Here is a 25,317-nt window from a genome sequence, read left to right as displayed (position 1 = left end):
CAGCCGTTGCAGGGGTTTGGCACCTCGCGCGGGAATGAGCACATGCAGGTAGAATGTTATTCCGCTGCTCCTGCTGAGTGCTCGGCAGTTCGCTCTCTGCTGAATCCTAAAGTCGAGCAAAACGCAGCTGGTTAAGGTGGAATTTGAAAATCAGTCATAAGATAAACAGGTTGCAACATTAAGCACTCTCCAAGGGAAAAGCAGTGTGCAGCATATGTTCTTACTTTGGAAGATACTTAAAAAAACTTTAATGGACCCTTTACTGGCTTATGCTAGTGGAGCTGTTAATTAATTAAATAACTATATGTGAATGGCATCCATTGGGAAAGAGCCTCACAGCTTCCAGATGCCAGTTATTGGCCCCATTACGGGCCTAAAACTATTACAGTAAATCATTACAAGCTCCAAGATGAACTGGCACACGATTGCTGTGAGGAAGGATGGAGCTATTCTCACTTGTGCCATTTTGTGCCAGTTTTTATCTAGTGAGATTAATTAGTACTTTTAGAAGTGCAAGTCAGAGCTATAAAATATTAAAGGATATTCCATCAATGGAGTGGAGACATGCTTAAGCAGGGCTTTTAAAACTTTTGGATGTTGACGGATAGATAGGAGTTGGAAGAGATAATGAGCAACATCTGATTTGTGGTTTTTTTTTTAAAAAAAAAAAGGTGAGATTTATAGCTAGCGGGACTGCACGAAGTCTCCTTTGTGTGCTGTGGGAATACTCAGAGGAGGACATTAAAGTTTATCACTGAAGTTCAGGTGCCAGGTAAGCAAACAGTTTCTCAGGCCAAAACCAATCATTTAAGGCAGTTATTCCAAATACAAAATCAAGCAGAAAGTATTAAATAACCTTTCAGCCTGGATCCCCTGCTGGGAGGGGAGCATTTCCTGACATTGGATGGCAGCCTAGAATCTATGATCTGGCCTAGAAGTGGCTTTTTTTTTTTTTTTTAATTAATAAGCTATAAATTTTCACCCCAAATGACCACCGTGGACCTTTCTGTCTTTTTAGACTGTGAGCAATAAAACCACTGAATCACCTTGCCCAGACAGACCGTCCTTTGAAAATCTTCTTGCCTGCTTGGTCTGTTTTGAGCCCAAAAGCTGAGTACTGAAGAGGCACTCCAGGGACTGTTTATACAGTTTACCCAATAATTAGTTGTTAGAGACATTAATTCATGGGTAGACGCTTCCTCTGAGAAATTATTCCACAGCTGAAAGTCCTCCCACAGCTGGACGAGTCAGGCTGAGCACACGGGCCCGGAGATGTTTCAGTCCCATCAGCCAGAGCCGGGGAGGAGCAGTGCCAAGGGGACTTCTGCCGCCGTCCTCTTGCTCCAAGCCCTGGTCCGGACCACGCGCAACCTCTCGCCTGAGCGCAGTCGTTTGAGCGGGGCCGAGGGGGCTCCAGGGAGCCGCAGCGGTGCCTTTGCTGATGCTGATAACCAGCGATAGCCCTCCCACGCAGCCCCGCCGGGGCAAACCGAGAGATGCCATCGCTGATAGACCTCTGCTGCTTACCGCAACAACCTGTTTGCCCAGAAGGACAGACGAGATCTCCCACGGCTCGGTGGGAAAGCGTCCCGGACTGCTCTGGCACGAAAAGGCTCTGCATATGGCCCTGGGACATGTACCGGGCGGGTGGCGGAGGGGCTGCAAGTGAAATGCAGCTCTGCTTCTTGGCCACTTGCATCCAGGTCAGACCAATTGCTTGGAGGACAAGATCCCTTTCCTACACCGTGGTGTGCAGGACACAGCGTAGACCACGTGTCCAATAACTCTTCACCGTGGGTTGAAAAGTTAGGTCTGTATTGGTTGTGAGGAGTCACAAGAGCATCGATATCAGGAAAACCAACCTCATCTCGCTGCTTCTCCTAAAGCCACAGTCAGACACCGCGTTCACACGAATGCTACTGGGAAGTGTGACTTACTGTATGAGAAATGCATGAGTAAGAGTTTGCTGACTAACCCCTAGTTAAAGGAAATAAATTGATTTATTATATGAGCATGACAAATTGAGGCACCGGTCTTGCAAGTTGGGGCTGTGTGAGCAGATCTCTGTGTCCACGTGGCTCTGATAGGGCCCAATAAGGCTGAGAACCGAGCGCTGTAGTTGCCAAACCGGCAATATAGCTGGTTTGATAGCAAAAGGTTGGAAAGTTTGTGTTTATATTTTTCTGATGCGCCTGAGTTTTGGGTGGGAGCCATGGGACCTACGGCACCTAAGCTGAAGCACGAGGACAGACAGCTGCTTTGTCAGCAGGGCAGCCTTCCCCAGTGTGTGTGCTGGTAAGAAAGCACTGCCTTTTCTGTTTTTAAATGAAAACAAATTGCTTTTAGGACCTTGGAGCTGATGAGGGGATTGTCACCATGTGTCCAACACAAACAAAAAAATGAGCTGAGCCAAGAGCGGCCCAGTGCTTGTCTCCCATTCCCTGGCTTTAACCACAAGAGACTCCTCTTGGCTTGTGTGAGAGTGGGAGGGAATGCGATCACCGAGCAAAAAATGTTTCTACTTGATAGTTTAACGTTACATAGGCAGCAGTTATGCTTTTCTACTGAGCATACTTTACTCTATGGAGTCTTAGACTGGCCCATCCTTGCAGTAGAGAAAAAGAAACCGAGATAGGAAAAATGCAGCTACTTTTTTTCCGTGACACAGATTATTATATTTTGTTGGGGTTTTTTTCTGAGTGAGTGGAACAATTACACCAAAAAGACTAGTGTGGTGTTAAGCCATCACCATGATGACTGGTGTGTTTGATGGGAAAGGGCTGCAAGTGACCGGGGCATGAAGAGTGTAGGGGACTGGCAAGAGGAGATGTTTAGATCATGGATTTTGAACCAGAACAGGGTGGAATTGAGTGCAAGTCATCACAGTCTGGTAACGGGACACTGGCCTCTGTGCAGTGAGCCTGCGGGTACCACTACAGGCCTCTGAATCACGATGTGAGATGACAGCGACTGTCAGCACGGCCCGCCTGCCTTCTCCAGTCATCATCAACTGGCTCTGTGTGTGCATGCGCTTTCCTAGCCACCACAATAATTTTTTCATGCCCCATGTTCTGAGTATTTTGGGAAAGAAGTAAGAAAAAAGGAAGACAGCCATGTATGATGATTGTACAGTCAATGGTGGATTTCGAGTTTTCAGTTGGAGGAATAATGGACTGGTGTTAGAAATCTGGTTCAGTTACGTATGTTCTGGCAGACACAGATGGAGAAAAGCTTTAGGTATAGAATGCAAAGTCCAGTTTGACTTTGTAAAGATGTATGCATACCCTTAACTTTAAAGATAGAAATTTTCCCGTTGACTTCCCTGGAACTATTCATGCATTAAACATATGCATGAGCCTTTCTAGAAATAGGGATATAAATGAGACTACCAAAATAGTTAACCAGAAGTACTTTCTGTACAATGAAATAGGAAAATTTACAAGGGGTGTGCACATAGGAGTTCTTAGGAATAGATAAAATCTAGGCCACATTGTTAAAGGACGAGGCATTGTTGCTGATGTACTAGAGGGTGTTTCCAGCTACCTATAGTGCAGACTAGAGTGCAGTTTGCATTCGTTACGTTAATTAAGCAATTTACTGGAATTTAGCATGTGGCGGATTGGCAGGAGGCAACTTTAACTTGGGTTGTGCGGCTGAGATCCTTTCATTGCGTTGACAACCCTGAGTCATGCCAACAAAGCAGCACACTCGGTAATGCATTTCTGTTGGTGGCTTCTGTGCAAAGTCAAACTTAAACAATTCCATTAGGGTCTGACAAAGAGAACTGATAAAAATAAACAAGATTTACATTACTTAAGCAGTCTGTTGTGGGCAAGATATCCAGAGTCTGGTGATACATAACAAGTTACCATTCAAGGAGTAGCTTCTCTGGACTATTAAGACTTCTTCTATTAGTTATTAGCCTCTAGTTATTTTTTTTTTTTTATATTCACATGGGAAATGTTTCTATTTTTATTGTCTGTATCTGTTTCCTCACATCATTTCAAGTCTGTTTTTCTTGATAGGTTTATTGTTTAGCTTATGCTGTAGTCATTAGCATTTAAATCTATAGGTTGTTTTGGAGTCACCATTGCCTATGTTTGTGAATGTTAGTTACACAAACTTCCAGCAAATAAGCAATATTGTGACTTGAGCTAGCGGCTGGAGATGAACACGAACCCAGCCTACAGCAGCATCGAATCCATTTTGTGGCTGAAGGCCACTTTTTTTTGCAAAGCTGCACTATACTCAAGCCTTTTAGACTTGTGTTTGCTAAATCACCTTAAAACAGACCTTTAAGCTTTGCTGTTTTGTGGCAGAAGTTTTGGCAAGCTGCATTCTCAGCTATCTTACATGTTTCCTTCCATGCATTAAAAATGGATACTTGAACAAGGCCATCAGCTATAAGTCTACAAAAAGGCAACTCCTTTTTCAGGAGTACTTAAGGCTTTTATACAACTGCATAGGATTGGCGGGGGGGGGTTGGTTCTTTGTATCAAGACTACACTCTGACCTCTCTTTTCTTCTGTACTCAAAACCTAATGTCACCCTACCCAGGATTATCAGGATCTGCTTTTGAGTATCAAGACCAATGAACTAGTGAGAAGGAGACCTGTGGGGAAACAAGGCAAGTCCAAAATCAGATGAGGCTCCAGTCTCTACTCCAGTCTCTACTTGTATTTATCCTGGTTTACAGTGGGCTTCTTTTGGCAAGGGGTGATTCACTGCTTTGAGCTTTGGCACATTGTTTCAGACAGGGAGGAAATCTGGGATGGGAGACCACAGTGTAAGAAAATGTACCTTGCAGTCACTTTCATTAAACATGCTGGAGCTAAAGGGTTTCTCCATTCCCTTTGAATGTTCTGTTTCATACCATGATGGCTTTGCAAGATGAAATGCCTTCTATCCTGTCTGTGTGTTGCTGTTGTTCACAAGAATCCTAGAGGCAGATAAATGTATGGTTTAGTCTGTGGATGAATTAACATTTTAGTTTTAGTACCTCCTACCCCATAATTACATGCAATGTTTTTTGGAAAGAGAGTCTGAAAACCTACCTGCTTCCCAAGAACAATGGTTTTGGCTTCAAATAAATGGCAGGACAAGTGACACTGAAATCCTCCAAGGCCGAGATTAGCCAGTCACCAATTCCAAATACTGGGAACTCAGCACATTTTTAACTTTTACACTGGTATTTGGTGATTTCTTATCCTAACAGAAAGCACTTTCATTTGTGTTACCTTCATTTTCTTAGAAGCTAGACCTTGCTCCTGGAGAAAACCTGGAGGTTGTAGGATCAAAAGATCTAGAAAATCAGCCTTGTTTTTCTGTGTCTGCACGTTTCCATCTTCAGACTCTAACTCAGCCGTGCCGTATATGTAAAAGTGCAAATTCAGGAGGAGTAGTTCAAAGTTTTACTCTTGGCTTTCAGATGCTGCAGAATGCTGTTCTGTTTATATCCAGTGTGTTCATTTAAACACCTCTCTGTCTGTAGCTCCACCTGCACTGTCTTCTAGTACTCCCTCCCACTTATCCAATTGCCCATGATATCTTTGATCAATCCATGAGCGGAACAACACTGTTGTGTAATGTGCAGTCCAAACTGGAGTATGGCTTCTGTCCAGAAAATAAACCCAGAGACTGTGTCCCTTTCTTGCCTCTCAAATCTGTGGGTAGGATACCACACACAGTATATGACTTACCAGAAAAGGAAGTATTGGGAAATTTTGTTTCCTGGAAGAGATATTAGTAGTGGCAATAAAAAACAAACACAAAAAGAAAAGCCTGTTTTGAAATCTCAACGCTGTGTTATGCTGCTCTGACTTGTTAACATTCAGTTCATGGCCAATACTGCTAGGGTTGGGTGAAATGTCACCAAAACTGGTAGAGACAACCTCTGCCCTTCATTCAGAGCAGCAAAACCACTTGAGTTTCTTTACAAAACTAAAGTGACTTCAACGCAAAACACAGGCACGAGATCCCGCCAGAGCAGAGCCACATGCAGAGCGAAGGAATTTGAGCAGTATGAGAGAAAGGGGTTTACTTGGTGGTTTCTGTAGTCTGGGACAGTGGTTAGGAGTCACTGCTACCACATTCAAGCATTCTGCCCTAGAGAGGAGACGAGCCTGCTCTCACCGTGCCAGGAGGAATGTCCCTCCAGGAGCCGTGCTGGACCTCCCAGCAGGCACCTCCAGGTGAAACTCTCCTTTGGGCTCTGCTGCTGGTGGTCGGTCACTGGGGTGATTTACTGACATCGGCGCGAGTTGATCTGCAACCAGCAAAGACCTGAGAAATGTCAGAAATTCCCGTTCCCATCGCTGAGAAAGGCTGATCTGCTGCTGCAGCGAGCATGATGAAAATCAGGCACGTTAGGATTTACCTTCCGAGTCCAGGGTGGGGTCTCACTTACTCCCCTGCTGTGGTGGGAGATGAAACCTTTCCTGAGCATTTAGCAGCCAGCAGTGCCTTCGGGAGGCCGAGCAGCGGATCATGGGCACTCTGTGGCAGGCACCAAGCAGCTGAACCCTGCCTGCCTCCAGCTAGCACCGACTGCTGTTTTATTTAACCACACCTGTGGGAGCTAGGGAGGAAGTTCAGCCAGTTGTTAGGATGCTTATGGCATCCCGCAGGACATTTCCACAAAATCAACTGTGCTAGCAAATACTTTTGTGCATCTGCTCTGAGGGACAGGGATGTTTAAGTTATTATCTTCAGCCAGGGACTTAAGGCTTAATATGCTCAGAGCGCTTGTGCAGGCCATATCAATCAACGGGAAGGGTTGCGTAGCGTCAGCCTGCAAGGTTTGTTGTGAATAGGATTGCAGAATAGTCATATTTTGAACGCCTCCATGGATTTTAAAGACGGTGAGCTTTAACTGCATGGGCTATTCAAATATCTGACTCTACTGGCTTCTGTAACCTCATTGCCTATGCAACTGGTCTATATCATTTGCTTAGGGTATTCATAAATAGCATCATGTTTTTCTGATGGGTGAAAATACGAGCACCTGTATAATTTCACAAACTGTGACTTCATTGTCAGAAAAGTGCCACTGATGATAGATACGGTAATCAAAGTGCAAACAGTGGCAGTAGTCTCACTGCAGAACCACAGAGTTAAGGCGTTAAAATAAAGGATGAGGGCAAGTTCAGTCATGACCTTGTAAGCGAAAGCTCCCCACCATGGGGCAAGACTGCTCAGCAGCTGTGGGGACAGGGTGGCCTCCCACTTGCCAGAAAGGGTTGAACTGTGTCCTGTCTCCAGCTGGAAGGAGCTGTGACAGCAGCTTCGAGTGGCAATGTGCTGTTCCCACCAGGACATGCTCAGAAGAGTACAGAGGAGCAGAACAGCAGCTCTGGTAGCACGTCCTCTCCAGCCAGGTTTTCCCCTTCATGGTGACCACTGGCTGCTCCTGCAAACTCCTGACCTTTTTAGAGTCTGTTTGCTGTTTCCAGCTAAGCCATTCCTTGCCATTTTTCTACAGGCTCTTGAGTGAAACGGAGCCCTTTGCCTGCCAACTTTTGATGACCATATGGCTTTCCTTTTCCCATGCTTTAGCAAAGCCTTGAGGAGTTCCCCGAACAGCCTCCCCTCTTCTCTACTCTGTCCCCTCTCACTTCCCTGCTCAATCTGGGCAGTAGTTAACACCCAGCTTCTGGATCGTTTGGCTGTGTGAGTTGATAGCCTTGCTGGATGAGAAATTAATAAGCTCTTATTCATTATTCAATTTTGCAACAGACCATTTTTATAAGATACTCTTCACAGTTTTATACCCCAGAGCCTCTTCCCACTTGTGGCATAGCTCTACCTTGGAGACTCTTTCCCAGCTGCCCTTCTGTGCATTTTGAACCAGGAGTAGAAGAAACCTCCATCATTTCAGGGGTGGCCTCAGGTGCCCGAGACAAGCTGGGTTGTTCCTCCACTGCGCTGCATTTCACATCAGTGAGGCAGTATGTGATCAGCCTTCAGATTAGCTGAAGTCCAGTTAGGAAATGTCATCATACTTGCACTGCTACAGCCAATACATTCATTGGAGGGCGTGACCCTATCCATGAACCAAAACAGTAAAGGCACGCTGCTTTTTGAGGAAAATTAAGGCAAACCCAGCAAGTGACACGCTGCTGGAATTCACTAGACTAACACCTCCTGATGTTGTGCAGCTGGAATGGCACAACTGCCACTGTGCAAAGCAGTGAGAACTGACTTTATAATGTTGGGGACAGGCTAGAGTAATTTCTGTACCTAAAAATCCCATTTTATATTCCCTGGGAAGATGGTATTTTTTTTTCAGTTCTGCTAATGCTGTTTCATAGCAAGTTGTGGGTCTCTCTGGGACTAATCTTACTTGTGCCTTGTGAATTGTGGTGTGCCATGTGGTGTCTTGTTTACTTACTTCTGCAGTCATTCTTTACCAGATCAGAAAAACACTCTGCTAGTATTTTGCAAGTCAAAAACAGCTTCGGAGTTGTTAAAACTGTTTGAGACTTTACTGAGGAGAAACTAACCCTCTTTGACGAGATCTCCACTAACGTACACTGATTTTCTAAACCCATTCGTTGCATGGTCCAAATACGGCATAGATTTGTTACATGACTGTGGGATAATACTTGAAGTTGTGCACTTCTGTGAGAAAGGATTCTTCGTGGAACCTGGTGAACACACAGCACAAGAGACCGAGGGTCAGCTGGGGGCTCGGAGGTGGTAATACTGAAGTGCTGACTGAGTCTGGAGGATGGGTTTGCAGTTGGAGGTTCTGGCCCTTCAAAGGGTGTGGACTTGCTATTGCATTTTCACTGACCAGTGTCATCACGCTGGCTATGCAGAGGACTGTTACAGTTGGAAAGCGCGGCTCAAACCTGCCCCAGATGACAATGCCCAGCACCATCTACCAGTCCACACAGTATCACTCACGTCCAGTAAAGGCAAACCTGATGATGTTCACTGATCTCTGCAGCACTGATGTTTGTATTACGGAGGAGGAGGCTGGGGGTCCATGGAGATGTTGGGCTGGAGACAGAACTGTCAGTGGTGGAGTTTGAGTAGAGCTTTTGAGATGCACTTCGGAGACTGTACTCCCCACCGTAGCATGGTCTTCTCTCTCAGCAGTACGATAAAGTATGAGAGTACGCAGACATTGTAAGTCAAAAATCCTATTCACCCCTTCACAATATGGACAGTTGGTAAGGGAGACGTAGAGTCTGTTCCTTGATGTTTGCCAAGCCACCTTCAAGGCCTTGACATCTATCTGCTGCTGCCAGGAACCTCATGGCCTTACCTGCCCTCTTTTTGTAGCAATAGCCTAAAAATCTTGTCCTTCTTATACTCAAAACCTAAGATTTCTTCTCCTTCATATCTCCCCACAGGGCTAGGAGGTCTTTAGCACAGGCCCAGCTAGATGTATGAGAAAGAAGCCTGGCAAATTGTTTAAATTAAAAACTAAGTGGTTGTGCCAAGTCCTGCAGTATGAGAGTGCCACCATCCAGAACATGGCTGTTCACCAGCATTTGGCAAGGCGGTGACATCTTGTCACTGCTCTCCTTGAGCGCTGAGGCCCACACAGGTACACCGACCAGTTGGTTGGGGCAGGATGCAAAGCAGTGTGGGAAAGCAGCGGGAAGACTGCCAAACTTTTCCCAAGGCAAGTCACAGCCACGTTTCTTCAAAATCATCTAATCCAATGCGACATTGCTCCTGATTGCAAACAGAATGAAGTCTCCAAAGCTATTTACATGTTTCACTGATGTGTCACATGGGTTCAGTCTTCTATATTCAGGTATCCCAGTCTGTGCTGGTAATAAAGAGTGTATACATAAACTCTTAGCAAAGGAGAAAACTATCCACTTCCAGTAAAGCATGGTCCTGACATAGAAAGCTGTGAGTGCTTTTGGAGCCGAGTGCTGACTGTTGGGAAGGCGTCTAGAGCTGGAGGGGAAAAAGAAAAACCAAACATAAAAACAGGAAGTCTGTTTTTACATTTAATTCCTTCTGGGTCCAGAGGAGCAGGGTTTTTTATCTTCATTATAAGCAAGCTATACAGCATCTACAGAGTGGAATCCATCACCAGTTTCATCCATTGGTGGGAAGAACCTGCAGGTCAACTACGGCCAGCTTTATATTTGAAAGCATTACCATGCTAGACGCGTTAGTTAACAGTTCAAGAATCCTTTTGTCATACTACATGTTATTCATAGCTCAGTGCCATTCTGCTGCCTTCTTTCAGGCACAGGGATGGCCAGACTTTTATTTCAGAGACTGCTGCAGGGCATCACAGTTTTCTATCCAGAAGATCATGTAGATGCATTGTACTGATGCTCCTTTCCCTGTCTGAAAGTTTTTTCCACTGCCAAAGTCCTCCAAGCTCTTCCAGTGTTTCCCCTTTTTTACAAAATGCACAAGTCCTGTGCTGCTGCATAGTTGTTGGAAACATTAAAACTGTCTGCAGCTTTTACGCAGGCAAGTCTTCACTGCGACTTCCTACACGAGCTCAAGTTTGGTCGCGTGGCATGGCTTTCTCCTGAGGTGGGCATTATGTTTGGCATAAGACTTGCTGATCACAAAATGACATTGCCCATTGCCTCAGTATGATATCCGCCTATCAAAAATACATTTGAATAAAGAGGTTCAAGAGACAATTATTGGAGCAGCCACAGAAAATAACTAAAATGTTATGTTCCTCTCTAGGACATGGTCCAAGCATTACATCCAGCAGCCATCAAAATGGTACTGCCTTCTGCCTTTGTCCATTAGTCTCCAGTAGAAATACAACTGCAAGTATGCTTCCACGTGAGAACCTTTATCTTCTGCCTTTTCCAAACTCTATGGAAAATTAAGTGGCTGGCATCAGTTATGTTAAGAAAAAGGAAACTTGAATTTTACGTGCAAGTACAAACTTAAACCAAGCACACTGTTATTTGTATTTTATTTGCTCTATAAAAAAGTTTAGGAATACAAAGAACTTTTGCTGAATATAAAAATGACATTTTCTTTCCAGGTGTCCACAGAAATACTGGTTTATTTAAAAATAAATATAAAACCTGCACAATACCTTAATTTGGTTTTGCTAAAAACCTCTCTCATTATAAAAAGGATGGGGAAAAAAGGGTGAACTAGTTCCTCTTTATTTCAAGCTTGCTACTTTAATTTGATGTTGCATATGAAGCAACAAAAAAACATTCTAAGGAATGTAAAAAGTTCCTATGCCTACAAAAGCCTTAGTAATACAACACTGAGCTGAAGAACAGTGACAGACATGAAAGGGTTTTCATTTCTAAGAAATACCAGGATGAATTAAGAGTTCAGGAATACATGCACTCTATCCTCATACTTAATGATATGCAGTGGCACTTATCTTTTGCAGGGCTGATTTCCAGCAGCATAGACCTACTAACCCAAAATGTGCTTCCTCCCTGGGAGACTGAGCTGCAGCAGCACAGGTCACTCCCGGTTAGACAGTGGGCTGGAGACTGGGCAGTAACTGAGGTCTAGGTGAAAGAGGAGAATCTGGATTTCATATTCTATACTAAATATAATGCTGCGTTTAATATACTGCTCCTGGCTCATGAGGAAGAACTGCATTCTCCACTAACTACGATTTCTGCGTAGTTTTAATGGAGAAAATTCTCCATTAAAAAAAAAAATGGTAAAAACTATCTTTAATACGCACAGTTCATTAAGGTACAAACAAAATTGCTGTTTCCCAGGTTCTTTATCACTGCATCTTTCCTGCACTTGTATCCTAAAGGTTCATTTTTCCAAACGGCATAATGCTGGCAGAGGATAAGGTTAGTGCGCTCCCAGATTGCATACTGCCGATCCCTCCTGCAGACTTACAGGGATATGCAGATGCTCAACATCTCCGAAAGCTAGGCTTGCTATACATCTGAAACAAATGTGCAGAGCATGAATATTACAATTACCAGAGAATTGAAAAAATCTGTCTGCATTCAAAGTAAAAATAAAACTGGGAAATTTCAAAATTTCCTGAGGTGCTCTTTTTGATCAATTAGAACTTTGGCTTCATTTCAATTTAGGCATTTCTTTTATAGTACAATGCAAAGTATAAACTACATTGTGAATAATATAAAAGGTTTTTTCCAGATGGGAATGCCGGAACATTTCCATTGTTTTTTTCTCAAACATATTTTTTAGCAAGTATGATTTTATGAAGCAGTTAATCTTCGGTGGAGCTGTATTCTCCAATAGAAAAGGAGATTGTTGTTTTTTTGTAGTAGAAACTATGTAGTCCTATAATTTTCACATTTAAAATTTCTATAGTTCTACTTGAATCTTTCCATTTTTTTCACAAAAAATTCAAGTATGCCCTTTATAATAATTCCCAGTGGAAGTGTCTACTCACGTTAAACCATCTAACTTGGGTCCAGTCTATGCCGAATGGTTAAGTTGTATGTATTTCAGGTATTTGTGTACTTAATGCAAGTTCTGAAATAAAATAAATATTGGTGTTGATGGAAGAGAAAGCACAAATGAAATGACAGTCTATAAAATCATCACCTCTGCGGGGATGTTGAAAAGGCAAAGTTCGCTCATGTGTCACAGTAAAAGAACTGACGGCATGAAGAAGTGATTAGATGGAAGGTTTAACATGAGAAGGGGGAAAAAAAAGGAAGTTTTCCCACAGAAAGGATAATGAAACTGAACTCATTGTGAAAAGACATGGTGGAACTCAAGAGGGTAAGTAAGTTAAAAATGGATGGAGGATAAAAATTCATGGAGGACGGTCTGACCGCAGGCTCTGGTCAGGAGCTCCCCAAGCCCCATGCTGGGGGAGGCTGGGAGGCCGTGCCAGTGAAAACTGATTATTCTCACACTCCTCCCAAAACCTTTGCTACTGGCTGCTGTTAGAGGTAGAACACTCATTGTCTTTGCAAAAATCCAGCCAAATCACAGCGATGCCAAATTCTATAAACAACAGCATAGATACACGCTCCTAGCTCTATATACAGAAGTCTGGGTATGCACACTGAACTATACACAGCTAGCAATCCAGGTATACATTCAGCTTGAAAAGCTGGCTTCAGAAGTCAGGAAATTAAAAGGTAAGTGCCTCACAATAGATTTTTTTAGGCATCTTCCTCAAAAAGATACTGTGCTAGATACTTCTTCTTAATATGCATTTTTGTTAATAATCTGTTCAATCTAAACTATAAAACGTGCTGTGCAACATGACTGAACGAATATTGCTGTGAGAAATATTTTCCCCTTGTTTGAGTAATTTAAATTTGTAAGCTAATGTAAGTTTTTGTATTAAATAATGTACTGTGTGCAATTTTCTTTCTTGTAAAGTACTTTGAAGCTTTCAAAGGGCACTCTAGGTTAATAAATAATATGGTACTCTTTGCCAGAACTGTAGGGCATTTCCCATAAGTTCTGAATCTTCTTTGCCAGAATTGCAACATGTTGCATGCCAAATCCTGCACACAAATGTTCTACATGTGGCAAATACATATTGGTAAAGACCAGAGGCATGGCATTCCTGGATTTCTTAGAGAGAGTGGGGGAAGGGAAAGAAGTGGGAGGGAATAATGAGGGAGGGCAGAGAAAAAAAAAGTATGTCTGTGCATACATCTAAAAAAAACCGACAAAAAACAACCCCCCACACCCAAACCAACCCATAACCCACACTTCATTACTTTCAAAGACTAAACTGTTTGCTGCACGCAGCACAAACTCACAGGTACCCAGAACTGGGTCTTGTTTTCCTTCAGTTACAGAAATCAGGCCTCCATTTCTATGATAGCTGCAGATTCTTCAAACCCAGATGTTTGTAAGGGTCAAAACACCTGCAATCCTTGCTTCTCCAAGCACGTGCTAACGTAAACAGAGAGGCTGCAAGCTTGGAGAAGCATGGTCAGGATTACCGCTATTTAACAGGCTGTGAAAACGAATCCTCTTCAGGCAAAGTTGTGAATGCATTTCATATGCCCTAGGCTACTGGGAATAAACCAAGACCAGTATTTATAAAGAGCGAACACTCGGCTTTTTGCAGTCTTCCCCAGGGACAACTAGGCTCCTATTTCTGTAGCTTGGAAGAGGAGCAGTGTCAAGCAGTAAGACCCAGAGATGAAGTCAGTGCATTTGGCTGCATATCGCGGAGGTTAGATTACTGAAGGATACTAGGAGTTTAAAATGTCTTTGGTTATAATTTTCTTGATTTAATCTCTTTATGCATTAAGCACAAACAAGTAATTTCAACATTCCTCACTAGTTTGGACTGAATGTCTACAGTAATTCAAAAATGTTACCATTTCCTGCCCTTCACTAAATTTTAAGAAAACGGTGACAAAAATTCTTAATCACCCAGCAACAATCAACTAGTTTAGAAGGTACTAAAAACTACTTAGACCTAATCAGGCCTTAAGCACCAGGATTTGTTACACATTTAAAAAACAAACTGAAGTTAAAACTGAACTCCACATTCTGCAACACTAAATGAACGTTTTACTACATGGTTTCTTTTGAGGTGGCAAGAAATGACTGTAAAACCTTTGCTGTTGCCAGAATTACATTGCTCAGAGAAAAATATCCTGTGGGTTACCATTTGTTGCCATGATTTACAAAGATAAGGTCTGTAGTCTGTATCGGTTTCATGTTGAAGTTTTAAAGGAAAAAAGCTTTCTGCAGAGTTTGCAGATTTCTGCATAAGTGTCTGTGTTGTTGCAAAGAGGGCTAAGTGATGCTCTCTCACAAGCTTTTCAAGAAAGTTAGCACATTTCTTCAGATTCATCTCCTGCAAGTTAAGACTCTCCCCTCCATTGCTTCTGTCTATCCAATAAAAAGCTGATATGCTATCTAAAATCAAAAGGCAGAGAGAGGGGTGAGTGCAAAACATGTTTTCTAAAGAGTAAAGAGTGAGGAGTAACTGAGTGCTAGTACTGCAGTTCACAAGAAAAAGCCTTCCCAGGCATTGCTTTATCATTTCTTCCATCCTTTGTGCCAATCTGTTCTCAAGAATGGTAACTAGACGAAGCATATCGAAATGGTAGTCTGTATCAATGAACATGACTTCTACTTCCAGTCCTCCGTCTGATTTTGGAATGATGCAGCGGGCTATTAGGTGATAAAGCATTTCTGTTTTTCCTGTTCCTTCTGGACCATGGAATTCAATGACATCTCCTGTTCAAAAACAAAGCAGCAAGTTGTCAGGTAACAGCATTTATAGCTCAGAGTCAGTTTTCAGTGTTTACTGAACCAATACTCACTATTCCGCTAACTGGAAAATGCATTTTAGAAAGTTTGATATTCATAAAATTGTTCAAATCCTGGTTAGCATCTACCAAGAGAAATTTCAGTTTTCAAGAAAGGCCTCAACTGAAGAAAATCAACTGGGAACAAAGGTTGAAAAAAACCCCTGCCAATAGCATCTAGGACATCAATACCAACCAAAGGTTGGCAACTGGATTTCATCTGTATCATTACAGGCAGATGAAGGCTGAAAAGGAAGCTGCTACACAAAAGTGGCTAAGAAACCATCTAGTTACACTATGCACTCAAAATTAAGAAATAAATAAACAAGTATGGGGCAAGCAACACAAAAAAAAAGTTGATATGTTAAGAGGTCCAAATCATGTTGGCACATATATTTTTATAGCACAGACTATCCTTCAGCATTTCACGTCTGCTATATGCTTGTTCAGTATCTGCACGTGTCACAGGATACCAACAGGAATCTGTGACCGGTAAAGAGAACGCCAGTATATTTATTTAGCACTTACATTCTTCTGTGGTCATCATTATATGAAACTGCTTCTTTTGACAAGGGGGAGTCACAAATAATTCTTGGGAGTTTTTGTGGTGGTGGTTTATAAATTTTAACAGCAAGACAACTAAGCACCCTTCCAAGCTTGTTCAACACTGCTGAACAAGATACACATCCGGGTTGTAATTTGACTAAAATACTTAAGTTACTCTGAAAAGAATAATAGCTTGGACTGTAGAAAAACCTCAAGAGAGCCGGGGATTCCTGTGCCTTCATGATTATCAAAGAGGCTGCCCACAAGAAGAATGGGTGCAAAACAAAAGCCGTTTATAGCAACATCTATAAATGTAGGGTTTCATTAAATTAGCAACCAGGCTGTTAGAGTAAGATAAGAAGGGAAATTCATCCTTCTGGATCAGAGAGGACAAACCATGACACAGCAGGGGAGGAAGTGTGGCCAGCAATGTTTTCAAGAAGCCTTTGACACAATAACTCATGGAAGAAACTTAGTGATCTGTACTAGCATCATCCATTAATGTTAAAATAACTTTGAAAGGACTAGTAAAAAGATACTGTCACGGGATGAAAACAGTCTGAGAGGCAGAGTAGGAACAGACACTTTAACATGGAAGAAAATTAATGGGAAGTTATCCTGTTAGAATTGGTGTTGCGCAGTGTTAAGCATATCAGTAGATGAATGTTCCATTAGCTTGGCAAAACGTGTAGAAAACAAACTAATTGGGTTAATAAAGACTTAAGATTGTGAAGATTTAACAGATCAAGGTGGATGAGCAGAATGATTTCATATGAAATTCAGCACTGACAAATTCAAGGTGTACATTTCAAGGAGTCACCCAACACACTGCTTGACTCACGGTAGCTTGAACTGGCCCACTATGGGCGGACCAAAGAGTACAATAGTCCACTGCTATGCAATAGCATACAGGATAAACTAAATGATGTTGCATAAACATAAATATTTATGTAACACCAATATATTTTTAACTGAAACATTGTCCTCAGTCCTGGTCATCAATTCAGTGTTATCTTTTGAATGAGAAGAGCCTAAAGTTTTGTCTGTAATCACTACACTAGCAAATATTGGTTAAACTATTTTCTTACACAGCAGTTACAAACAGGCTATTAGAATACTCAGCAATAACTCTGCAGGTTTCACATCATCAGATACCTTGAAGTTACTGGACTAGTAATTTACAGTACTGTGCAGAAGCTGTCACTAATATTTGTACCATTTATAACTGAAGTAGAAAGGCCTAATATTTATTCCAAGTTAATGTAGGGTGTCATACTATTGCTGAACATCAGAGCTTTATACTGATACCCAAACCTTCATACCAGTGGCATAGGAGAAATATGACTGGCAACAGTGGAAGATTATTTAAAGCTCGTGTCACTTTTGCTCCATTCCAGAAGAGCCTAAATGGTATGTAATTAATATGCTTATGTATTCTTAAATATCATCATAATTAGAAGGAGTGACTAGAATATCACAGCAGTACCTATGTTAGCTGTTCCTATTTTATAGTACTCTGACATACATGTTATGAACACTTAACTACAACATAACCTTTGGATACTTTATTGAAACTTCATATATATGATTGTTTCAAATACCTTCAGGAAAAAGAATAATATAGGTCTTTGCATTGCTTTAATCATAGCATTTTAGATTAAGAGCTGTTCAGTACGGACTTCACGGAGAATGTATTACAGTATTCCACAGTGACCTCCTAAAAGTCAAGTTCATGACAAATGGAGAGGTAGGTCTTCAAAAGGGATTTAAGACTGAATAATGAGAACACATCAAAATAACACATGGACTCACATAAATTCTGTGGTATTAAAAGACAAAGCAAAAATGTAACAAAAGGTGAAGTCCATTTATGTATATATAGCTAAAGTTCTGTGCTAATATGTTAGGCAGCTTCATTAATGTCAGCCAAAAAGCGTGACCAAGATGGATCACAACTGATGCCACCTGTTAAAAGCAGAAGAAAAATAGAAGTGCTTCAGAAGCTCAGTGACTGTGCTGGCACAGAAGAACCAGGGGTGAATTTAGAAGGTTTCCAGCCATCTTAGAACTGAGGTTCTGGAACAGTCTTTGGACATGAACAACCTACATAGCTTTAAGATCAAAGCTGATAATTTGATGATGGAATTATGTAACGCTGTGGACTGGGACGGCAAGGGCAATTACTGACCCCCAAGGAAGGCTTCTTATAGTCTGTTCTACCAGAACATGGCCAGTTTAGTCTCAAACATTTGTTTCTTGTGTGTAAAATTCATTAAAAAAAACAGCCCAGAAGATCAGCATTGTCTATTACTGCATTTTTTCAAAACAGAAATATCTCATCTCTTACAAAAATTGTTAAGAATTCAGGAGCTTTGTGAAGCGTATACCAATTTCACTACTGGTTCTTAATTCTTCTTGTGGGTAACAAAGCAGTTCAGAATTGAGAGTATTTAAATAATCTTCTCTACTCTGTTTGCACTGGCTTACCTGTATTTCTCTGCCCTTTATCTTTGTTATATCATATTTGAAACTTTCAGGGGCAGGAATCATATATTGCTAAACCCCTAATGTATTCTCAAGTGCTGCAAAACAATACACGAATAGTCTCACAGTGACTGCATTTGTAGACAAAGCATCATCTCTCATCCAATTATCCCGATTCTTTTTATTGCTTTTTCTGCTATTTCTTCTGAACCTTCTATAATTTGTGGGACTTCAAATTGCAGACAAGTATGTTGATAACCACTGCAGCCACATACTTTTCATGTGAAATCCATTCATTCATACATACATTCAACAACTATAGTACCTCACAGCATGATCCTTACAGTTTGCCATTCATATACCTTTTTTACTACATATTTCTAGTTTTGTGTAATCAGAGTAGTCTCTTCCATTGTGAAACCCATGACATTTCACACAATCTGGAAAACCAGTCTGACTTCCTGAATAATCAAGGAATTACTAAGTGTGCTAATTTCTGTTTAGCTCAGTAATTTCTTTCATTAAAACACCCGGTCTTGATCTTAAAACTTCTTGCTAGAAGAATCTACCTTAAACTTCTTGTACCAGTGTCATTGGGAGGTAGCTCAATTTCTCCAATTTGATATTCTCATTTATTCACTGAGGGTCTATATAAGCCATTTTGATCCCAACATTGTCCGCAAACTCATTCAGCTGATTAGTACCTATGTTGATGATGGAATTGTTTCCAAAGTTCCATCTAAGCATAATCAGGATTTTTCAGGCCAAGACTGAGTGGCTCGATGACTTGGCTTTATTGAAAAAACACTGTTTGCTCATGCCCCTTTTCCTAACTGATCCAGACCATTCCATATCACTGAACTCTTTGCTATTTATTGAACCTCAAGTTCTTTGCAAACTTCTGCAGTTATGACTTTGTGGTGGTTTTTTAGACCATTCATTAAAAGAAAAAGGTTAAATGACAGAATCTGGAACAAATTTCTGTAAAACTACTAGAAACAGACCAACATGCTTGGTATTTACGCACCTACATTTGTGTTTTGATACCCATAATGTAGATTTTAAAATCCATTTAATAACGTTTGGAATGGTGACTTTGCATTATTTCACTTTATCTAATTCACATAAAACTATATCAACAATTACAATTCTGAATCCAGGGCAAAAAGATCTACTTGTATGCTTATCTCTGTAATACTGTTCTGAAAATACTTTTACATCAGCATTTTTCCATAAATGGGATAAAGATACATTTTTACCGTGAACAGGAGATGCTTCCTCAGCAAACAGATAAGGTTCAAGATTCTTCAGAGAACTTCTGCCCTCAAGTCGTGCAAGTAGCTTTTAAGGAAAAGACAGAAGAGACATGCTGTTAACTCAAAATAATGGACCTTGGGAATCAAATTTAAAGGATTCTGAGAACTGGGAGTTTTCCATGACAGCCCTATGAAAAGATTAGTCTGATTTTTAAAATGTTTTCTTAAATACACATGGAAACCTATAGTCTGGACTACAGCAACAGAAGGTTCCATCCTTACAAACAATTAGCACACAGATTCAATGGCAGTAAAGAGTAGATATACATTAGGGGAAATAAAGCTTAAAAGAAAAAAAGCTGCATAGGTAGACTAGCAAGAGGGATCACCTCTGGTATACAGCAGTGCTGCCAGAACATTGACAGAACAAAGGGAAAGAAGATGATTTGTAATAACCATCACTGCCACAACAAACTACTGGTTGAGAGGTGAAATATTACCCATCATTAGTCTTCTGAGTCAGTTCCTCTGAGCATTTATAAGTAAAAACATGTACATTTCATCTGAAAAGTTATAAAGGACTCTTCTGGACTACAATCCCATTATATCATAGTTACTTGTTCAAACAGACTATGGATTAAGAATGATCAAAAAGTAATTAGCCACCAGTGGCTCTGCAAAAATCTTTCTAAAGCAAGCTCGAATTTGTAAAGCAAGGTCCTCCAAAGCCCTTTGTAAAGCAACTCCATTGTAAAACAAATTAGTCCAAAGTTCATGGACAATTTCTTAAATTGACAGGTATTTGCATAGCAAGTAGACAGGTATTCACATAACTTGTGTTATTTGTAGTTCTGGCACACATTTGTAAACCAAGAATGAACATTTCACCCAGTGCTGGAACTGTTATTCCTTATGTGTATTAACACACATGGGAAAGGACACTATCAAGGTGCTCAGAGCATTGCCAGAACATGTACCCTCGTGCCAAATATTTCATTCGCCAAGACACCCAGCTGTCATTTAAAGAGTTAAAAAAAACCAAATCAGTATGAATACCGACACATACATGAATACACAGTTTTATCCCATCATCCTTAAAGCCAGTCACCAAACGAGCAAGCACACACCTTTAAACATATACTGCCTTATCTTGCCTCTCCTCCCTGCCACATCAATAAGCAACATTTGCTCTGAAATTTCTTAAAAGTTGTTTAAACAGTTGTGTGCATGTGTTTGCCTTTAAAAGTAGAATAAAACTCCATTAAATAGCCCTGAATTTACTTCAAGTGGTCACGATGGGAATCTAAGCGTGACATTTTCATTGACATTTTAACATTCCCTTCCATTAACAAAATGTCAATGTGTTTGCCTTTGTTTGCCTGTTCACATGTATTCAGGAGAGTTTTCTGACACGTCCACTGAAGGGCCATAAAAACACTTGAATTGACCTTGCTCTGGATCTGCAGATCCTCCCATTATGTTTCACACATTTGCGCAGTGCAGAAAACACTCACGGTGAACTCTTGAATATTTTAGGAATCAGTAGGGTTCTGTAAACTGGACAAAGCAAAAATCCAGATGGACATATGTACACAAGAATACAGGAACATATCTCCAGGCACATAAACCAGGAGCTTGCAACTACAAAGAGGGCCATCGCAGACCCTACACATGCAGCCCTCCCGTGCAAGGGGCTGCCTACACCTGGCCCTGGCCCCTGGCAAGGAGAGGAGAGGCTGCACCCGCTGTGGAGAAAGGCCGGGGATCTTTCACCCCCTTGTCCGGCAGTGGAAGTCGAGAGAAACAGGAAAACCACCACAGGCTGCTGCTTTCTGATGCTTTTCATTTCTTAGCAAAGGAAGCACTGCTCTGGCACTCAGCGATCACGGGAGCTTGATTATAGGCACGGCTGGGGCCGGGACTCACAACTACTGCTGGTCTAAACACATTTCTGCAGTCTCCTGTTCTCAAATTTATTTGTACACTAATGAATACATCCTCTACAGTTTATTTCTTCTGGAAAGGATGAGCTCCTGTCTCTTCTTAGACTATCACCTCTTTAAGCTTGCTGCTACAGCTTTGGAAATACACAGTGGATTGATCGCTATCGTTTAAATATGATTCTGCGGTTATTTAAATGACAAGTTTATATATTAATTTTAAATAACTACAGGTGCTTACTCTGAGCACTGCTCATGTAGGTAATTTATGGTAATTTGCTGATGATAGCACACCTGTGTTTTTATCAAACTTGTATTTACTTCCGAGTTCTGAAGCAGAATCTCCAAAGGCACTTGCCTCATTAGTGTCACGCTGGGAGCAACGGGGTTCCTGGCAGAAACAGCTAACAATTTTCCTTCATATCTAACAAAGGTTTGTCCACACTACAGCAGAAGTGACAGAAGCAAAGCTGAGATGAGACACCAGACAGGCATCCCTCACCTCTGCCAATATGAAAGACCGGGACAACGGGGGTTTTTCCAAATGGGCAAAAGCCACCTTGGCCCTCTTCCAGGGGAAGCATTTCCATTTTGCCTTCTAACATTTTCTTCTGTAAAATGGGGTGGCGGGGGGGGGAGGGGGGCGCAGGCAGGGAATCTACAGCATTTAAAGGGTGATCTGGATGGTGGACATCAGGCGTCCCAGGCTTTGTCACGGACAGTGTACAGAAGACAGCAGCACAGCACCGCTGAAAAGAGCCTTTGAGTGTGAAGAGCTTGGAAAGAAAAAAAAAATCAAAACAATTTCAAATCACATATTGGAGACTTCAGATTCTATAATTTAACTGTAGATGCTAGTTTCTTCTTTCATAATGCTCTTTTTATCTTCTTTTACACAAAATACCACCTTTTAGCAACCTGCTAGTGGTAGGTCTTCGCTCTTAGGTGTTCTTCACAAGTGTAATTATGCTAGCAAGAAACTGCACATATGTGCAGTTACGTGTAGAAAACAAGCTATACAGCAAGAGTCAGGCAACAGTTGGGTTCAATTTCATTAATGACAAGGCTGATGGGACTCAAATATTTCAACTATGTCTTTTATAATTTATCAATTTCATCTTTTTAATAAAGAAATATGCATATGGACAGTCCCACTGACTAATACATTATATGCTTATACTATATTGGTTTCAATAAAGCTATGCATAAATGTAAGCATACATGTACGTCTTGTCAGGAATGAGATATTACTTCATTAAAATGTTAAAGAAATTCAAATTAAATAAAGCTCTGTTAGAGGCTGTGAGCTAACCTACAGGCTATTTACACATACAAACCTATCTCGAGTATGAGACAAAATTTAATTTTCAACCACCATAACCGCTCTTACTGAGCTTTTGTAAACTTTGGGCATGAAGACATATGCAAGCAATTTATCATTTATTTTATTGTGATATACCAGAGGTGTTTAGTGAGAAGCTCTAATTTGTTGTATTAATTATATTCAATAATAAGCGTACAAGACTGCGGTCTCGGTATAAGTCTCAGTAAAACCTGATCTTATGCATGAGGCTATTTGAGGAAGTATTGTTTTAAATTAAGTATTTTCTGTTTCAAGGGCTTTTACCATTTTTTCTGGATGATGTACTCGTCCATTAACCTTTTTTAACCCATCAGTTATCAATTCCTCCCTCATTCAGGTTTGGTTATCCCTTCCATCCCGGGCAGTTGCTGCCATGTGCATTCCCTGTTGTGCACCGCTCATGTGGACAGATAAATGCATTTACTCACTTGGACACAGAGCACAACTCATGTCCTTAATATGTATATATTTGCCGACAGTGGACAGCTGTTACTATTTTTTTTTTAAGTGTCAAAAGGGCTTAAGAACTCAAGTCCCACTGAAAAAACACGGAGCTTTAACAAGAAATAAATATTATCACACGTTTCTATGCTTTTATGTGCACTCCTCGGCATATTCTGATGCAGTAACATACAAACCTCCCAAGTAATTAACTTGCTGATTGCAAGGACGTCACTAACAAATAAACCACCCAGCGAAGAAAAAAAGACCAACCAACAAAACCCCCAAACTCAAAACCCTTTTCTCCCAAGAACAGGAAAGCAACTTCACCTTCCATACTGTTTATTTAAACCAACCCTTCCTCACAGCTCTTCTTCCCTACCGCATCCACTCCAACGTAGCGAAGAAAACACTGATAAAGGAATTACTGCCAACACCTGAATACCCCACCCCGCCCCGCAAGAAAGCCCCATGGCAGGCACTCAACCCGAGTCCCAGAGCCGCAGGCGGGGACACAAAGGCAGGGACACGGACCCACGCTACCCTCATCCTAGCCGAAGCCGGCTCCCTCAGCCAGCCACCCGCTGACAAAACCCTCCAGCAACACCGAAGTGTTTCAGGGCGACCCAACACCCGCGGCGGTGCTTCCCGCCCTCCGCCCCCGCAGCTCCCCTCAGCGTGAGGCGAACCCCCCGGGGGGTGCCTTCCCGCAGCGCCGGGCTGACGGGGCCCCGCTCCCCGCCCTCACACAGAGGAGGAGGAGGAGGAAGAAGCAAACGGGAGGGGGAAGGGCGGCGGAGGCGGGAGGGCGCGGCTCTGCGGCGCGGCTCCCCCCTCTCCTTCCTCTCACAAAACGTCCCTCCGGGAGGCTCCGCGGGCGCCGGGCGCTGCCCTCCGCCCGCCCCGAGGGGGTTGGGGACGGAGCTACGCTCCGTCCCCAACCCCCTCGGGGCGGGCGGAGGGCAGCGCCCGGCGCTTCCCCTTCCCCGGGCTGCGGCCTCGCCTCACCCTCCCCGGCGCCCCGCGGGCTGAGGGGAACCCGGGGCGGGGAGGGAGCGCAGCGCCTCACCTGAGTGCCCGACTCCGCCCTCCGGAACGCGTCAGCCATGGCGCGGCTGGGGGAGGGGGCCGCGGCTCCCGCTCCAGGCCGGCAGCAGTTACTGCGCAAGCGCGTTGCCGTCGCCCCCCGAGAGCAGCCCCGGAGGCCGGCAGGCGGCTCTGCGCATGCGTGGTTCTGCCCCCCCCCCCCCGGAGGGTGGGGTGGAGTCCAGGTGCTCTGAAGTCGCGGGTTCGAGTCCCTTCTCGGACTCATGTCGCGCCCGCCGGCCCGGAGCCGCCTGGGCTTCCCGAAAGACCGGTCACTGTAGGGAGGCGGGTGTTTATTTGTTTTTAAAGGGCCTGTCTTTTTATAGGTTGGTGGTTTGGGTTTGGTTTTTTTTTTTCCCTTGCTCCCGATGAAATGGGGGCGGGTGGCTGGGTTGGCATGATTCAGGGGATGCTCATCCGTGACCCTGGGGTTGACGCGACTCAAGGGATGCTCGCCTGCGCGGCTGCGATTAAACTCTTGACGCCCGCGAAATTGCTCTTTGCAAAAGCCAGCTATCAATTATGGCTCGGATTAAAAGGAGCCTGGAATATCTTACATAGCGCGCCTTGAATGAACCAGGCTCGCGTGGCGTGTGATGCTCCAGGGCAGGAGCCGACCGCTCAGCGAGTCCCTCGCGTGGGCGGCTCTGCATCCATGGCCGGCAGCGGGACCTGCTCCGCCCGAGGACCGCGGCCCATCAGCCCATCCGCCGCGGTTGTGCAATGACGGGGGCGAGCACAGGAAGAACACGGAGAACCTGTTTCTGTTTTCTATAGGCTAAATGCAAAACCAGTACGATAAGAATAGCAACTCCCCGTATCTGCATATCAAAGAGCAGTAGTGATATCATCCCTTTGGGTTTAGCCAGGATATCGGTGATACTGCACGTTCTTACAGTTTGGAGGAGAAACGGGTGGTGGAGTTCTTTGTTTCTACAAAGAAATCATGTTTGTCTGTATCACGTCTGTCTGTATAAATAGAGTTTCTCCTAGCTTGGTCC

General features: G+C 42.7%; 1 protein-coding gene and 1 long non-coding RNA gene across 2 annotated transcripts; one reads left to right on the top strand and one right to left on the bottom strand.

Annotated features, from left to right (window-relative positions):
* Nucleotides 1–10,898: 10,898 nt before the first annotated feature.
* XRCC2 (X-ray repair cross complementing 2) lies at nucleotides 10,899–24,497 on the bottom strand. Its single transcript, XM_030008082.2, has 3 exons — nucleotides 24,300–24,497; nucleotides 19,490–19,571; nucleotides 10,899–15,129 (listed from the first exon to the last, which is right to left on the bottom strand). Exons 1-3 carry the CDS (start codon nucleotides 24,336–24,338, stop codon nucleotides 14,414–14,416), a joined length of 837 nt encoding a protein of 278 aa, XP_029863942.1. The 5' UTR covers nucleotides 24,339–24,497; the 3' UTR covers nucleotides 10,899–14,413.
* Nucleotides 15,124–19,836, top strand: LOC121233161. Its single transcript, XR_005931989.1, has 2 exons — nucleotides 15,124–15,778; nucleotides 19,779–19,836. It is a non-coding gene; the product is annotated as an uncharacterized LOC121233161 (long non-coding RNA).
* Nucleotides 24,498–25,317: the final 820 nt, after the last annotated feature.

This window comes from Aquila chrysaetos, chromosome 3 (genome assembly GCF_900496995.4).
Source record: "Aquila chrysaetos chrysaetos chromosome 3, bAquChr1.4, whole genome shotgun sequence".
NCBI classification, from domain to species: Eukaryota; Metazoa; Chordata; class Aves; order Accipitriformes; family Accipitridae; genus Aquila; species Aquila chrysaetos.
The sequence above is the reverse complement of the archived record's forward strand: the minus strand, read 5'-3'. Positions and strand labels throughout refer to the sequence as shown.

Coding starts and splice junctions, on each gene's coding strand:
- XRCC2 (XM_030008082.2), bottom strand. CDS start 24,338: ATGGCTGACGCGTTCCGGAGGGCGGAGTCGGGCACTCAG. Junction 19,572..24,299: donor GGGCGGAGTCGGGCACTCAG/GTGAGGCGCTGC, acceptor TTTCCTTAAAAG/CTACTTGCACGACTTGAGGG. Junction 15,130..19,489: donor GGAAGCATCTCCTGTTCACG/GTAAAAATGTAT, acceptor GTTTTTGAACAG/GAGATGTCATTGAATTCCAT.